Source organism: Erpetoichthys calabaricus, chromosome 4, assembly GCF_900747795.2.
Source record: "Erpetoichthys calabaricus chromosome 4, fErpCal1.3, whole genome shotgun sequence".
Classification (NCBI taxonomy): domain Eukaryota; kingdom Metazoa; phylum Chordata; class Cladistia; order Polypteriformes; family Polypteridae; genus Erpetoichthys; species Erpetoichthys calabaricus.
The window spans coordinates 53,356,777-53,375,931 of NC_041397.2; the positions used below are offsets into that span (position 1 = coordinate 53,356,777).

The 19,155-nt window shown below is 35.7% G+C and overlaps 1 protein-coding gene across 2 annotated transcripts in view; it reads left to right on the forward strand.

Moving 5' to 3' along the window:
* Positions 1-19,155, forward strand: part of sh3kbp1 (SH3-domain kinase binding protein 1) — a 370,773-nt gene that overhangs the window by 321,009 nt on the left and 30,609 nt on the right. For both annotated transcript variants that reach the window (XM_051926913.1, XM_051926912.1), the window contains exon 13: positions 1,248-1,333. In XM_051926913.1, coding sequence (XP_051782873.1) covers positions 1,248-1,333 — 86 coding nt within the window. The remainder of the gene's footprint in view (positions 1-1,247; positions 1,334-19,155) is intronic.

Consider the following 19,155-nt stretch of genomic DNA (forward strand, 5'->3'; position numbering starts at 1 on the left):
TTGGTCATTATCAAGAAACAACATAGGAAACAATCAAGCAAAGCTGACCCCAGTGACCAGCTACTGCTGTTAATAAATAGTCTTGGATTCATTTGGCACTGCTTCATTAACAACTTGCAGAGTACAGTCAAATTAGCTGAATTAAATTAATGCATTTAGGTGTTAAAAAAAGGAATTGCAGAAATTTTTAATGTGTTAATCACACATGTTAACAGTGAATAATCAGCAGCCCTACTGATTTTATATCCATTAATTTACTGAGGTGGCCACCACAAAGCCATGCTGGTCTGGTGTTCACACTAACTACATTTTCATCTGTTTTTCTTAATTCCATCGTTATGGCCTTACCGGGTTGTAATTTACAGTATAAACTAACATGTGTAAGTGATCTGTTTTTTTTTTTTGTCCCATTACTAAGCATCTCATTGTTTCATTGGTACTATTTGCATTCATTCCATACATTTCTTTATACATTCAAGTTTGTATTTATTCAAGTTTTTGCATGTAACATGTATATTTATGCAACTTCTGTGCTATACATTATGTGCATTCCTTGTAAGTACATATTTTATTTGTTGTATTCTTTACATCAGTATTTTAATGAGTTTATTTGTACATGTTCTAGTGCATCATTTGTCTGTTTCTGAAAGCAGTTATTTAACATTCTGTGTACATTCATTTATGCATTTGTTCTTTAGATGATTGCAACTGATCCAGTTAAACATACTTGATGCAATATTGTCGGCTATCACTCTACTATCAAATTTGTTCTTGGTAGATTTGCTAATAAAATACTGTTTAACTTTAGTAATTTTGAATTGTATTGCTTTTTGTATATTTCAAATACTGATTACAGTATATTATTAAAAAGATTTGTTCTTTTAGTGTTCTGCATATCAATTTTGAATAGTTAGTTTACCAGCTTGACTACCAGAATTACATTTCCGTTATTAGTTCTGTAGTGTTCTATTTAAGGTAAGGACTTGGACAGCTGCTGGAATGCCTCATTTGTCCCTGTGACAAAAATTGAAACAATAATAGCAACAACAGGTTTGAAATGAATGAATAACTTTTGAGACAAGTCATCTGTGTAACCCAATATTATTTCTGGCACTGCAGTTCCTTCTGTGTCACTCCCTTCTTGTTCATTGTGAAGTGTTCCTCTTCATAGCTCTGTAATTGTCACACATTGAACCAGCGGATGTGACTTACTAGTATTGGGTTTTGATTTCTGTGGTTGTTTGCAGGTCTGAGAGCCCAAAGTCCGATGTAGGAAGTGTGACATCAGGAAGCACAACTGAAAAGGACGCATCTGAAAAACCGAATGACTTTGGTAAGAGATTACTGTCTTGAAGCTCTTTATATCTTTAGCAGAACTAAAAATATCTTGGAAAAATATATGCCATCATCCTGCTTTATAAAAATGGCCTGGTAAGATTAATTCAAACCCAAGGTTAAATGACAGGAATGGCAGCTTATCAGCTTACTCACAAACAAACACTAAGATAGTGTGCAGTATCAGATGAGAAATGCTTTGTTTAAATTATCATGGAACTGTTGCAGTTTTAATGGTGAAACATTTGGTACTTATGTTAATATAATTTTATGCTTGGGAAGTTTAAATCACCTTGAATGAATAATTATTAAAGGTGACTTATTAACAGGACAATATATATCTACTTAAAAAAAATAAGATAATGTACTGAATACTTAGCTTCTCTACTTTCCTTTGCTGTTTGACTTTGTATTTCTTATAAAGAATACTGAAAAAAGTTATGATTATCATTCGTTCTGCAAAGTATCTTTCACAGCTATTTATAGCACACACATAATCAGGACCCCTGCTTTCAGAGGATTTGTGATTCAATAATGTTAAAATCTTATAAACTTTATATTTAAAATTTACACTTTATAAAATAGACATTCTTGTGAACTGAAGTAGGTAATAAGCATTTATAAATTATATAGTATGTTTGTGTGTGTGTATATAACGTATATTAAGTTTATTATTCTGCCAATTTTTAAAACTGTTCAAAAAATGATGGAAGAAAAAACAATTTCACCGTAATTACAAATCTTGTAACAGATTCTTGGTTGACCAGAACTGAGAGAGAGAGAGAGATAGAGAGCGTTGTGCAGTCTGTCTGCGTTGCAGGAGAGTGGTGAAATCCAACAGTCTCTTTGAACAATGTAAACTTTGAAAGACTTGGATTTGGAAAGATGGGAGTGGAGTATCATAGAAGGAACATTGAGCGATAGAGTGTTGGAATTCAACCAGAGCTGAGAGTGTAGAGATTCGTGTTCAGTCGCTGTGTATCCTACCTACATTGATATATGATTACTTTCATGTAACAATTGAAGAAGATTTTCAGTTACTTGTATGTTTATTTCAAAAACAGGCAATGTAAAGAAAATCTTTAAAATTGGAATTGATGTTTTTAATATTGTCAACCTTGCTAAAGCTGCAGCACTCATTTAAAAAATTTGGCTTTAATAACAAGGGGTGTCACATAATGTGATTAAGGAAATATAACACGTTATATCTTTGAAAATTAATCACATGCATTAATGTATTAACTTTTGCAGTCCTAATATATGTGTGTATATATATAAATATATATTTAATATATATATATATTATATATATATATATATATATATATATATATATATATATATGTATATATATACTAAATATATATATATATATATATATATATATATATATATATATATACTATATATATATATATATATACTATATATATATATATATATATATATATATATATACATATATACATATATATACTATATATATATATATATATACATATATACATATATACTATATATATATATATATATAAATATATATATATACTATATATATACTATATATATATATATATATATATAAATATATATATACTATATATATATATATATATATATATATATATATATATATATAGTATATATATACATATATATATACATATATATAGTATATATATATATATATATATATATATATATATATATACTATATATATATATATACAGTGGAACCTCTAGATACGAGTTTAATTCGTTCCAGCACTGAGCTTGTATAGCGAATTTCTCGTATCTAGAACAAACTTCCCCATTGAAAATAATGGAAATCCAGTAAATCCGTTCCGCACCCCCAATATATTAACATAAAAATCCATTTTCCTAACAAATAACACTGATAAATTATATATACTGTAGTCTACCTTTAATAAATAACACTGGTAAATAATAACTGATTATTAAAAGAATCAAAACAGGTGTCCAAAGTGCAGTAGAGCATTCAATAAATCTTTAAATAAATAATCCTTAAAACAGTTGTGAAGTGGAGGTTTAAAATACACAAGAATAACAATCCTTTAATACGAGGTTAAAACGTCAAAAGGATGCAGTCTTTAAAAAACAGATGACAATCCCCGGTGCTTCTTCTCTGTTAGCGTCTCACCTGCGGGCTCTGCAACAGGCGAGACACTCTTAATGCAGCTGACCTTCTCTACACCGTCCTGCTTCAGCTGTTTGGCTCGCCTGTTCAGCTATACGCAAGCCTGCGCAGGCTCGCTCTCCCGCACGACTGCCTGCCTGCCTGCGGCCCCCCCCCCTCTCTGTCTCTCTCTCCTTTTACTTCTTCTCCCTCTTAACCGGCTCGCGCTTCTCTATATATGCGGGGAGGACATGGCAGCTGCAGCCCATCAGCCACAGGAACAATCATGGATGTGGGCAGTTTCCCACCTGTGCACTTAAGTGAGAAACGCAGACACCGCAGATCGCGGCTCGCAACTGCTACCACGCCCCCCTCGCTAAGCCGCGAGCTATACCCACAGCCTGGCTCGTGGCTCGTTACGCGAGCCAATGCTCGCATTTAGATCTGAATTTTTCGCTCATACTTTCCTCGTATTTTGAATTTCTCGTATACAGAGGTGATCGTATCTCGAGGTTCCACTGTACTATATATATATACTATATATATATGGAAGAGAAGGTCTGTGATAAGGTTTGCATATTTGCAGTTGGAGATCCACAAAGGGAGAAAAAACGAATCACGTATCATAAAATAGTTTAGGAACATCGCAACGCTGTCAGAAGAAAGGACGCACTATCTTTGATATATGCACATACTAAATCGACAGGACACACATTCAACTGGGACAACGTGAAAGTAAAATTTAAGGCCAGTACAAAAAGCGCCAGAGAGTTGGCTGAGTCTTGGCTATCAGATGAAAATGCCATCAACAGACACTTGGACATAAACCCAGCATATGCCAACTTAAGAAGGACATATGCACTTTAATTTAACGATCCACCCCCCCCCCCCCCCCTTTGATCATACGGACTTAGTCACCTCCACCCACCCACCACTGAATGTGTTGCTATATATTGCCTTTGATTCTTGTAAGTCTAAGCATTATCCTCTGATGAAGACCCCTGACAGGGGTTGAAAGCTCAGGAATAAAACTTATTTTGTGATTCGTTTTTTCTCCCTTTGTAGATCTCCAACTGCAAATATATATATATATATATATACTATATATATATATATATATATATATAGTATATATATATATACTAGCAAAATACCCGCGCTTCGCAGCGGAGAAGTAGTGTTTAAAGAGGTTATGTAAACATATATATATACATAAACATATATACATATATATACATATCTACATATACACATATCTACATATACATATACAGTAATCCCTCGCTATATCGCGCTTGTCAGTTCAAATCCTGGTACTGACATCACTGTGTGACCCTGAGGAAATCACTTCATCTGCCTGTGCTACAAAAAACAAAAGTAATGTAACAAATTGTACCTCAGATGTTGCAAGTTGCTGGAATAAAGGCATAAGTAAAATAGATAAATATGTATTATACACATAGGAAGTATTAATTTATTTTCAGTCAAGTCATCTGCAGCAAACCTTTATAAATGAGGGTTTCTCATTATTTTTTCTCATTAAAAGTTTGCACTTTTAGATAGTGCAAACTGTTTCTTCTTCATTGAGGTTTTCTCTTGGAGAGCTTTTTTCATTTCATTGAAAATTAAAGCAGCAGCTGCCAAAATATGTAGCTTTCTTATTAATTTTTCAACATTGTGTAAAATAACTTTATAAAGTAACATAAAAGGTTTAAATACTGGTTATCCTTTTACACTAAAATATTACTAAAGAGATACAAAAAAAGTAAAATGCATATGTTCTTTTTCTTTAAGGAGATTAAATATTACTGAAGAAAGAAAAAAAAAACTAAAACAGCCAAATGGGGCTAATGCATACAAACTTAAAAGGTTTAAATAAAACAGAAATATACACTTTTATTTTTACTTGCTTAACTTGTGGAGGGTGTATCCTGTAGCAAAGCCCTAACTTTTTTTGTGAAAGCCCGTTTCAGTCAATAAGTCTTAAAAACAGGTGTAAAGATATTGACAATAAGCTATGCAAACCCACCAAGACATGGAATCGTTTAAATCAAGTATCATTACATCTTCCTTTCTTAAAGAGAAGTAAAGCAGTACTTATAAGCTTACATATATATATATATATATATATATATATATATATATATATATATTATCTATATATATCTATATCTATATATGTATATCTATATATATCTATATCTATATATATCTATATCTGTATATATCTATATCTGTGTATACATCTATATATATATATATATATATATATATATATATATATATATATATATATATATCTAAATCCCCGCGAAGTACTGCTTTTAAATTTTTATTAAGAAGAATAGCTTTTTAAATTGAGGGAAAATATCCCAATAGCAATTTGTTAAGGATCTGTTTTTTTGTGAAGCAGCCTTAACACAGCTTTTCCGCTGTTTTATAAACGAACGCCATATAAGGTCTTCCTTTTTCCTTGCTTCACCAAGGAAGAAGCCTTTTTATTAAATCCAAGGGTTCTTCGCTTTTTGTTTTTTGTTTGTTTATTACAATTGTTATAGTTCTGTTTGTATACGACATTGTCAGTTCAGTACTCAGGTTGTAATATGACCAAGCTGTGCAAGCTTACTCTTAAGAATGCAACGTATAGTTGTACATGAGAAAAGCAATCTTGCCTCAAATCAATGGCAACCTTTTGTAGGTCTATGAACTTAATTTAAAGTTTAGGTTTACACGGTGCTTTTTTTCTGAAGTACCTGCACTCATGAATATGTCTGTATGCGTCAGTCGCTCAAATCCCCGCGCTTCGCACCGGCGAAGTACTGCTTTTAAATTTTTATTAAGAAGAAAAGAAAACCTTTTAAAATTGAGGGAAAATATACCAATAACAGTTTGTTAAGGATCTGTTTTTTTGTGAAGCTGCCTTCACTCGAGTGATCACTTCGAGCTGACTTGCTGGCTAACCATAAGCATTACCTGGTAGGTAACCACCCATACAATCAGATTGTGAATCAGACTACGAATGCCGTGAATGTAATTACACCGATCTACATGCTGTCAAATAAACGAACCACACGCCGTGGCATAATTTTAGGGGCTTTGCCTCTAGCGCTGACGTCCGAGGTTCGATTCCCGTAAGGGAGTGAAGTGAGTGGGTGGTTACCTACCAGGTAACGCTTATGGTTGGCCAGCAAGTCAGGTAACATCAGCCACGGTGCCTTCAGTTGTGAGAAGCAGATCATAGAATGGATGAAAATAGTTTACTGTCAAATAATGCAAAGAGTACGCGACACGTCTTTCCCCCTTATTCTTGGCTCATCAGGAGTACACACTCACTGCACTCACTTACGGTAATCGAACCTCGGACGTCAGCGCTAGAGGGGCTTCGCAGCGGTGAAGTATTGCTTTTAAATTTTAATTAAGAAGAAAAGAAAACCTTTTTAAATTAAGTCTTAAAAAGAGGTGTAAAGATATTGACAATAAGCTACGCAAACCCACCAAGACATGCAATCGTTTAAATCAAGGCGCGAGTCGAAAAACACCATCCCATAATATTAGTTAACGATTAACACATTTCTATATGTATTGTAAGCATACAATACAACTGATAATATGTTGCGCTTATTTATCTGGTGTACTGACATTTTTGCGTGTTTAACGGCTGAAATCTAACGTGGTTTGTGCCCTTCAGAATGAAAAGAGTTTGCATTTACCTTTTTAATAAAAGGCGAGCTTTTAAGCATGAGAAATCACCCCGTAAATGCACACGTTTAATTGCACATGTGTTAATATGTATGCTTACACAGTATTAAAAGACACTCAACAATTAACGTCATTTACCTTCATTCCCGCGTTTGACTTGTGCTGTAAATCTCTTCCTCGTTTTCAGTTCACGTGATTACGTAGGAGGCGTAATACGTGATGATGCAATACGTGACTCCGCCTCCTCCATTAGAGTATATGGACAAAAAACATGTTCCAGTTATGACCATTACGCGTAGAATTTCGAAATGAAACCTGCCTAACTTTTGTAAGTAAAGCTGTAAGGAATGAGCCTGCCAAATTTCAGCCTTCTACCTACACGGGAAGTTGGAGAATTAGTGATGAGTGAATCAGTCAAACAGGTTCCAGTTATGACCATTACGCGTAGAATTTCAAAATGAAACCTGCCTAACTTTTGTAAGTAAGCTGTAAGGAATGAGCCTGCCAAATTTCAGCCTTCCACCTACACGGGAAGTTGGAGAATTAGTGATGAGTCAGTCAGTCAGTCAGTCAGTCAGTCAGTGAGGGCTTTGCCTTTTATTAGTATAGATACACACACACACATAAACATATATATACATATACATATATATATATATACATATCTACATATACACATATCTACATATACATACGTATATACACATATACACATCCACATAAACATATATATACATATACAAATTTACATATCTACATATATATAGACATACATATATACATACATACATTCACATATATATATATATATATATATATATATATATATATATATATATATATATATATATATATATATATACTGTATATACTGTATATATATATATATATATATATATATATATATATATATATATATATATCTATAATAATAAAAGGCAAAGCCCTCACTGACTGACTGACTCACTCACTGACTGACTGACTCACTCATCACTAATTCTCCAACTTCCCGTGTAGGTGGATGGCTGAAATTTGGCAGGCTCATTCCTTACAGCTTACTTACAAAAGTTAGGCAGGTTTCATTTCAAAATTATACGCGTAATGGTCATAACTGGAACCTCTTTTTTGTCCATATACTGTAATGGAAGGCAGCAAGATGGCCGTAGGAGACTGAGTTGCGTGTCGTGTCATCACGCCTCCCACGTAATCACGTGAACTGACTGTGAACTCAGTACGTAGAAAAGAAGGAGGAGCCCCAAAGAGCGCTGAAGAAAAACACTCATTACACAATTGACAAGGCAGCGAAACAATAAGAAGCGAGTGAGTGACGCATACAAGCATCTTCATAAGACACGAGGTATAAAAAAGCACGGTGTAAACCGTAAGTCTAAATTTACTTTATAGAAACGCTCCCGCTGCCGTTTGCAATACCATATTCGCGAGATACAAGTTTAATGAGAAGACACGAGGTATAAACGAGAGTTTGCATCACTTTGTAACAGAGTTAAAATTGCTGTAGCGAGAAACTTTTAACTGCCGGGTCTTAGCTAACATTAAATAAACCCGTGGACATCGCAACATCACACAAGAGAGCGGCTCACGTGAAGTGACTGAACGCAGCAGGAGTGATCACTTCCATGAATCAAACCTGTTCAAAAAACACATTACACAATTGATAAAGTAGGAAAAGAATATGAAACAAAGCACGGTATAAACCGTAACTTCAAATTAAGTTTATAGAAACGCTGCCGTTTGCAATACCATATTCGCCCCTGCGAAGCGCGGTGATTTTGCTATATATATTTAACTATTTCAACCATTGTATGATATGCTTCTCGCAACTGAAAGAGGGCACCGTGGCAGAAGTTAGCCGACTTGCTCACCAACCACAAGCGTTACCTGGTAGGTAACCACCCATACAATCAGATTGTCAATCAGACTACGAATGCCTGCAATGTAATAGATAGATAGATAGATAGATAGATACTTTATTAATCCCAATGGGAAATTCACAAACCCCGATCTACATGCTGTCAAATGAACGAACCACACGCCGTAGCACAACGTTAGGGGCTTCGCCTCTACGTCCGAGGATCGATTCCAGTAAGGGAGTGCAGTGACTGTGTACTCCTGATGAGCCCACAATTACGGCGAAACACGTGTCGCATACTATGCATCTTCAAAGCACGGTGTAAACAGTAAGTTTAAATTGAGTTTATAGAAACGCTCCCGCTGCCGTTTGCAATACCATATTAGATGACTTTGTAACAGAGTTAAAATTGCTGGAGCGATAAATTTTTAACTGCCGGGTCATGTCGCATGTTCTTGGGTAGGTACACCAAAAAATGTATACGTTTATGCATGTAATGGGCAAACAAAAATGTACTATACCCGAAAGCACTACAGTAGTACTCAATGTATCTTTACTTCTTAAATGTTAATGTTTTACTGTTTAATAATTTATACGCTTCTTATATGTTATTCAGATTCTTTTATCAAAATACCAGTAACAGTGCACTGCACGATAACGTGGAGTGAATATAATTGACATGACCATTCATAGTATTTATCCTCTTTCTCTGTACGTTTACCATTCGTTTGCTCAGAGGTTGATGAGCTTGCTGCTTAATGAGCAGCTCTTCACCCTAGCGTCCCGCTGCTTCTCTTCTTTCGTCGGCATCTTTTCCCGTTAAAACTGATTTGTTTTAAAACTTAGTATGTTTTCTTTAATTTTTCAGTTAAGCTGGCACTTAAGTCTTCAATCTGCCTCAAGAATGATTAGCGGAGGTGGTAGACAATGAAAACGTCAGCCGTACGCATCCGCCACGCACGCACTGGTGCGCGCAGCTGTGAGTTGACTCTACAATAAAATAAAATAAAATAAAGATAAAAAGAGCAATAACTTGCAGCACCGCTATTCAATTACACTTGCCTAACGCCTCTCCTAAGGGGAAATACTGTCGGATCTGGGCATCCGTCAAAGCAGCAATCACAAGCCCGATTACAAAGCGGGAAGCTGTGATTTCTCCTCTCCCTCCCATGTAACAATCGCAGCCCGTGTTGCAACGCACTATGTATATATGTGTATGTGTGTGTATATATATATATATATATGTTCATATGTGTGGGAAAGCGAATAGTAGACGTGACGTAGTATATGTGTACCAAATTTCAAGTCAATAGGTGAAACGGTTTGCGAGCTACAGGTGATTTAAAATCCTGGACAGACAAACGAATAGCCACGGTAGCGTATTATAGAAGAACATTTTACTGTTTAATAATTTATATTTATATGCAATGTGCTTCTTATATATTACTTCATATTCTCATATGATAATGATGTTAATGTTGTTTATATTGATTTCTATGTTATTGTAAGTGCCCTTTATTTGTGGAAAAATAAATTTGGCAATTAAACTTATTCTATACATACATTTTATTTTTTTCTCTTGCACTCAGTGAGCGAATCCACTGGGTAATCAGCTATATATATATATATATAGATAGATAGATATGTATGTATGTATGTATGTATGTATGTATGTATGTATGTATGTATGTATGTGTATATATAGATAGATATGTATGTATGTATGTATGTATGTATGTGTATATATAGATAAATATGTATGTATGTATGTATGTATGTGTATATATAGATAGATATGTATGTATGTATGTATGTATGTATGTGTATATATAGATAGATATGTATGTATGTATGTATGTATGTGTATATATAGATAGATATGTATGTATGTATGTATGTGTATATATAGATAGATATGTATGTATGTATGTATGTATGTGTATATATAGATAGATATGTATGTATGTATGTATGTATGTGTATATATAGATAGATATGTATGTATGTATGTATGTATGTGTATATATATATATATATATATATATATAGATAGATAGATATGTATATATAGATAGATAGATATGTATGTATGTATGTGTATATATAGATAGATATGTATGTATGTATGTATGTATGTGTATATATGGATAGATAGATAGATATGTATGTATGTATGTGTATATATAGATAGATATGTATGTATGTATGTATGTATGTGTATATATAGATAGATATGTATGTATGTATGTGTATATATGTATATAGATAGATAGATATGTATGTATGTATGTGTATATATATATATAGATATGTGTGTATATGTATATATGTGTATATATATGTAGATATACAAATATGTATATATGTGTATATATATGTAGATATACAAATAAGTATATGTATATATGTGTCTATGTGTATATATATGTTGATATATGTATATATATATATGTGGATGTGTATATGTATATATATATATGTATATATGTTTATGTATATATATGTTTACATAACCTCTTTAACACACTACTTCTCCGCTGCGAAGCGCGGGTATTTTGCTAGTATATATATATATATATATATATATATATATATATATATATATATATATACTGTGTATATACATATGTACTTATTGGCTCCTGTATTTAGGATATGGCAGGTTGGATAATGGACGGATGGACATCTGTATGCATAGCCGTATTTGCCCGTTTTCGTTTTTTTTCTTTGTTCAGTAATATTTCAGTAAACCCGGAGCTTGTCAGTTCAAATCCTGGTACTGACACCACTGTGTGACCCTGAGGAAGTCACTTCACCTGCCTGTGCTGCAAAAAACAAAAGTAATGTAACAAATTGTACCTCAGATGTTGTAAGTTGGTGGAATAAAGGCATAAGTAAAATAGATAAATATGTATTATACACATAGGAACTAATCATTTATTTTCAGTTAAATCATCTGCAGCAAACTTTTATAAATGAGGGTTTCTGATTTTTAGATAGTGCAAACTGTTTCTTCTTCATTGACGTTTTCTCTTGGAGAGCTTTTTTCATTTCATTGAAAATGAAAGCAGCAGCTGCCAAAATATGTAGCTTTCTTATTAATTTTTCAGCATTGTGTAAAATAAATGTATAAAGTAACATAAAAGGTTTAAATACTGGTTATCCTTTTACACTAAAATATTACTAAAGAGATACAAAAAAAGTAAAATGGATATGTTCTTTTTCTTTAAGAAGATTAAATATTACTGAAGAAAGAAAAAAAAAAATTAAACAGCCAAATGGGGCTATGCATACGAACTTAAAAGGTTTAAATAAAACAGAAATATATATTTTATTTTTACTTGCTTAACTTGTGGAGGGTGTATCCTGTAGCAAAGCCCTAACTTTTTTCGTGAAAGCCCGTTTCAGTGAATAAGTGTTAAAAACAGGTGTAAACATATTGACAATAAGCTACGCAAACCCAGGAAGACATGGAATCGTTTAAATCAAGTATCATTACATCTTCCTTTCTTAAAGAGAAGTAAGGCAGTACTTATAAGCTTACATATTTATATATAGACATACATATATATATATATATATATATATATATCTATATCCAAAGCCGTGCAAGCACACTCTTGAGAATGCAACGTATAGTTGTACAGAAGAAAAGCAATCTTGCCTCAAATGAATGGCAACCTTTTGTAGGTCTATGAACTTAATTTAAACTTTAGGTTTACACGGTGCTTTCTTTCCGAAGTACCTGCACTCATGAATATGTCTGTATGTGTCAGTCGGTCAAATCCACGCGCTTCGCACCGGCGAAGTACCGCTTTTAAATTTTTATTAAGAAGAAAATAAAACGTTTTTAAATTGAGGGAAAATATACTAATAACCGTTTGTTAAGGATCTGTTTTTTTGTGAAGCTGCCTGTACTCAAGTGATCACATCGACCTGACTTGGTGGCCAAGTATAAGCGTTACCTAGTAGGTAACCACCCATACAATCAGATTGTGAATCAGACTACGAATGCCGTGAATGTAATTACACACTCACTGCACTTGCTTACGGTAATCGAACCTGGGACGTCAGCGCTAGAGGGGCTTAGCAGCGGTGAAGTATTGCTTTTAAATTTTAATGAAGAACAAAAGAAAACCTCAGAGGTTCGATTCCCGAAAGGGAGTGAAGAGAGTGTCCGGTTACCTACGAGGTAACGCTTATGGTTGGACAGCAAGTGACGTAACATCAGCCATGGTGCCTTCAGTTGTGAGAAGCAGATCATAGAATGATTGAAAATAGTTTTGCATTTACCTTTTTAGTAAAAGGCGAGCTTTTAAGCCTGAGAAATCACCCCGTAAATGCACACGTTTAATTGCACATGTGTTAATATGTATGGTTACACAGTATTAAAAGACAGTGAAGAACGTGATTTACCTTTGTTCCCGCGTTTCATAAAAGGCGAGCTTTTAAGCCTGAGAAATCACCCCGTAAATGCACACGTTTAATTGCACGTGTTAATATGTATGCTTACACAGTATTAAAAGACACTCAAAAATTAACGTCATTTACCTTCGTTCCCCGCGTTTGACTCGTGCTGTAAATCTCTTCCTTGTTTTTAGTTCACGTGATTACGTAGGACGCGATACGTGACTCCGCCTGATGACGCGATACGTGACTCCGCCTCCTCCATTAGAGTATATGGACAAAAAATATGTTCCAGTTATGACCATTATGCATAGAATTTCGAAAATGAAACCTGCCTAACTTTTGTAAGTAAGCTGTAAGGAATGAGCCTGCCAAATTTCAGCCTTCCACCTACACGGGAAGTTCGAGAATTAGTGATGAGTGAGTCAGTCAGTCAGTGAGTCAGTGAGGGCTTTGCCTTTTATTAATTAGTATAGATATATATATAGTATATAATGGTCATAACTGGAACCTCTTTTTTGACAATATACTGTAATGGATGGCAGCTTGATGGCCATGGGAGGCGGAGTTGAGTGTCACGTCATCACGCCTCCCATGTAATCACGTGAAAAGACTGTGAATGCAGTAGGGAGAAATGAAGTAAGAGCCGCAAACGGCGAAGAACAAAAAATTCATTAAACAATTGAGAAGGGAGCGAGTGAAGCATACAAGCATCTTCATAAGGGAAACAAAGCACCGTGTAAAACGTAAGTTTAAATTAAGTTTATTGAAACGCTCCCGTTAAGGATTGCAATAACATATTCGCGAGATAAAAGAACGCAGTAGGGAGAAATGAAGGAAGAGCCGCAAACAGTGAAGAACAAAAAATTCATTAAACAATTGAGAAGGGAGCGAGTGAAGCATACAAGCATGTTCATAAGGGAACAAAGCACGGTGTAAAACGTAAGTTTAAATTAAGTTTATAGAAACGCTCCCGCTGCGGATTGCAATAACATATTCGCGAGATAAAAGTTTAATGAGAAGACACGAGGTATAAACGAACCACACGCCGTGGCGCAACGTTAGGGGCAACAGTTTCAACCATTCTATGATCTGCTTCTCGCAACTGAAAGACGGCACATGGCAGATGTTAGCCGACTTGCTGACCGCAAACGTTAGGGGCTTCAACTCTGGTGCTGACGATAGAGATTCGATTCACGAGAGGGGATGCAGTGAGTGTGTATGCCTGATGAGCCCAGAATTAGGGAGAAACACGTGTCGCATACTCTTTGCATTATTTGAAAGTAAACTATTAAAACCATTCTATGATCAGCTTCTGGGAACAGAAAGAGGGCACGTGGCGCATGTAAGGCGACTTCCTGACCAACCACAAGCGTAACCTGGCAGGTAACCACCCATACAGTCAGATTGTGATTCAGAAAACGAATGCCATGAATGTAATTACCATGATCTACATACTGTCAGATAAACGAAACATACGCCGTAGCGCGACAGCTGTGAAAAGCAAGGTTCACAAAAAAACAGATCCTTAACAAATTGTTATTGGTATATTTTCGATCCGTTTAAAAAGGTTTTCTTTTCTTCTTAAAAAATTAAAAGCAGTTCTTCGCCGCAACGAAGCGCGAGAATTTGGCTATATATATCTGCTTCTCGCAATTAAAAGAGGGCACGTGGCGGATTTTAGACGACTTCATGACCAAACATAAGTGTTACCTGCCAGGTAGGGTTACCACTTTTAATATAAAAAAATAAGGGACGCATACTGCAGCGGGTGCCACATCTCAGTGCCAACAGTTTGCAGACTCTACTTAAAAGACCCGCCCTCCTCACTGGACAGTTAAAAAGACCAATCAAACTAACGATGACATCAAGTATTACCCAATCAAAAGTAGGAAAGGAGGCATCTTCATAAAATGCATGTGGGATGATTTGCATGAGACGCTGCTTTAAAAAAAATGATAAAAAAAATACAGGACAGCTATATGTATAGCTAGCCTATTATCTGTGCGGAGTTTTCCATATTTTTGACATGCCCACATAGATTAATTCTAAACTGAGTGAGTATATGTTGACGATGCAGGTCTGCTCCATGCTCCCATCTTGTGTTTGGGAGCCCTGAACCCGACACCGTCAGTAATGTCACCGAGATGAGCTGACAAATGAGGACACTTCTCAAATGAAGCCAGGGGATAGTGCAAAGGTGCTTTTATTAAAAATCCATGAACAAAAACAGTTAGTGCAGTGCTCCACAGTTCCAATAAATAATCCAACAAAACAAGTGCAAAGTGGGATAAAAAACAATAAATAAATCCATTAAAATCCGAGGTTAAAATCAGAAGTTAAAATGCCGTCTGTCTTATTACTATCACTGCCCACCTCCATCTCTCATTCTCCCCGGCTCGCCCATTGCTCCCGCAACCGGCGGAGACCCAACAGCCACAAGTTCCTTTCAGCTGACCTCCATCTTGGCTTCCATACGGACATCACTGCCAGACCATCCGAGGTCGGCTCTCCTCCCTTCATCCTTCGCGCTCACGCAGTCGCTCCTCAGATCCCTCGGGAGGACACCTGCCTTGCTCACCCCACTCCACCAGAACATTCAGTGGGGCGAACTAGCCCCTAGAGTTCTACAAACAAACGCTCCTTCATGGGGCCCCAGATTGTGCTGTCTCCTCCTTACAGGTGGCCAGATCGTACTTCCAAAACTGCCATTCATGCCCTTTAACCTCCTGCTTTCTTTCTCGATCCATCTATCCAATCCCTTTCCTAGTGTCGACCCATATATATTTATATATATATATATATATATATATATACATACCCCCGTGCCTACGTGGGAGCAGCGCCTTAATCACACGCCGCAGTAAGCCAATGAAGCAATTGAGAAAGATCTCACCCACACGTGCAGGTGCGACTCGCTCCAACTACCTCATTAACTCCCAGCAGTCGTGCAATCACGTCCACGGAGAACGACGCGGCTATACGGATTTAGAACCTGGCCCTTTTTTTTTGAAGTCGCGGACCCGCTATACCACAGTATACAGGAAGTGAAAGAGTGTTTGAGTTTCTCCAGTCATAGAATGGTTTAGCATATAATGGTTTATTGCTTTGTTCTCAATATTACTGGATTCTCTAACTCATCAAAACTTTGGAATAGTGCTACAGTAGATTAGTCATAAAAATAAAGTACTGCTCAAACTTTTCATTATACACCTCTCTCTGTGCTTCTGCACTTACTAATTATTGGAAACTTATCAGTAATCTAGTAGTGCAAAATTTGGTTAACATATGATATCACTGTCGGAAACATTTAAAAGCTAGGATGATATTGAAAGTTACTTACTGCCGTGCATGATCATCATCCTTCTATTCATCCATTATCCAACCCGCTATACCCTAACTACAGGGTCACGGAGGTCTGCTGGAGCCAATCCCAGCCAACACAGGGCGCAAGGCAGGAAACAAACCCCAGGTAGGGCGCCAATCCACCGCAGGGCACTCACACCCACACACCAAGCACACACTAGGGACAATTTAGAATCGCCAATGCACCTAACCTGCATGTCTTTTATACCTTATCCTGATCAGCATTTAATCTATTGAAGTTACTGGTTATCTGGGCCTTTAGAAATCTCTGTATTGACAATATGTTTACATCCTTTGAACAATAACACTTCAAATACAGTTTACCAGCATCACAGTACTGCTTGCAAGAAGAAAAATTACAGAAACCCACCCAAATGTCCTAATGTTTTATCCATACACATTAGCAACAGAAGTAAAATTATAGACCGCTGTCCTATAATAGACTATTTCATATTACTTATTTTTAAATGATGTCATGATGATAGAGGCCTACTCTATATGCCTCCTCTGAGGGTAACAGGAATACACCCACCCAACCTTGCATTAAAACCATTTGTGAGTTGATAGCTCTTCAGCTAGGATCATTAGGGTCGGCACTTCGACTTTGCATGTCAGCCCAGAGACCACGCATTGTGATGACTTCTCTAGTTTCTTTCATGCTCTTTTTTCATATGGGTCCAAGATCACATTTAAAAAATCCAAGTGGTACCGACTGCAAGAACCACTGCCCTAAATCATCTAAGGTAACGCTGAGAACGTTGATGAATGGGAATCAGCACCAGATAACACTTCATCAATCTGCAGAAAGCATTGTGTAATTTACTTAAATGTTATGCATTTCATGCATTTCAACCAACATTATCCAAAATATATTCAGGGAAGGCCCAAATTGTCACCGATCATATGTTTTGGGAATACCCTAGACTTATTTCATATTATAAGTTTAATTTTTGAATTAATGTTGTAGTCAAAATTCTGCAGCAGCTGCAAGGGTTTAATTAAGCATGTGGCTTTCAACATTTTGCCAGCTCACTTGACCACAAAGCCTGCAAAAACACCTTGTTTTTATCTATTTTCTACCTGGATATGTTGTGATGTTTCACACAAGCTGTCATTTACTGCACAAGGAATGCAAAAGATGGATAATTAAGAGATGGTGCATGCCAAACAGAGTTGCAAAATAAAGTGTGCACAAAATAACATTATACTGTCCCAGGCAATAATGCTAGCAGAGTTTAAATATTTGTGGTTATTGGTAAAACTGGTCAAACCATTGTGCAATTTGGGGATACCTAAGAAAATTTAAAACACAGTATTTGAGAACATGAACAAAATTATTTGCAGAATTATGTTGTCAAGTAAGCACTGACATACTAATACTTACGAATGATTGTAATATGTGTGAATAGAATGTGTTAGTAGAACTAACTGATATAGCTAAAGAATTACTTTTAAATCACTTCATGGCATATCCCCAGTAAGGACATTATACAAAGCCTGCAAGGACTTGAAAAAACATGGGATGAACAAAATAATGGAAACACCAAATGAAAAAGAGTTTGAACTAGTTAAACCACAAATGCAGCTGCCAAGGTGAGGCCTATTAGGTTGACTGACAGTTAGCAGCATGTGTCAGCTACAAGAGAGGCCTGGAACTTTACCTTTTGATATTTGAGTTTTCAAAGCAATACTGTATATGGCAACTGACAGAGTTCCAAAGGGAACACATAGACGTTGTATGAATTTCAAGTGCATTGGTCACAGACAATGCAAAATGACTCTACTATTCAAGGGGCACAGTCTAAAGCTAATGATGGCATGTGCCAAACATGGAGATTCAGACTTTGTCATAAAAATGGGGGAAGAAAAAACTTTAAACTGGGAATATTAAAATTTGTTATGGTCTCTAGAGTGACTATGATCACCATGAGGAGAAATTATTCCGTAAAAATGGGTTTATTTAGTCTGAGCAGGTTATTATACACTTTTATGGTTTCTTAGAGTTTATTAGTACACTTTTAATGGGAAGTTGTCCTTCCACTTCCTTTTTACTAATTAGGAATCCTTGAAAAGGTGGAGTTCCTCATTTAGCTACAGCCAGATAAGAGCTAACTACCTCTCTTCCTGTAACTCCCTTTAAATGTTCCTCTGTGGACATTTGATCAGAAAAAATGTCTCCAGATCAACATCTTGTGGACCTCACTTAGCATGTCCTCTAATCGAACATCATCTAGACCTTCCTATGTATGACCACCTTCCCTTGTGTTCTTGGCCATCACAGAGAAGAACAGCAGATGCACTTTGAGACGTAGTTAGTTGTACTAGCCTGTATGTCTCTTAA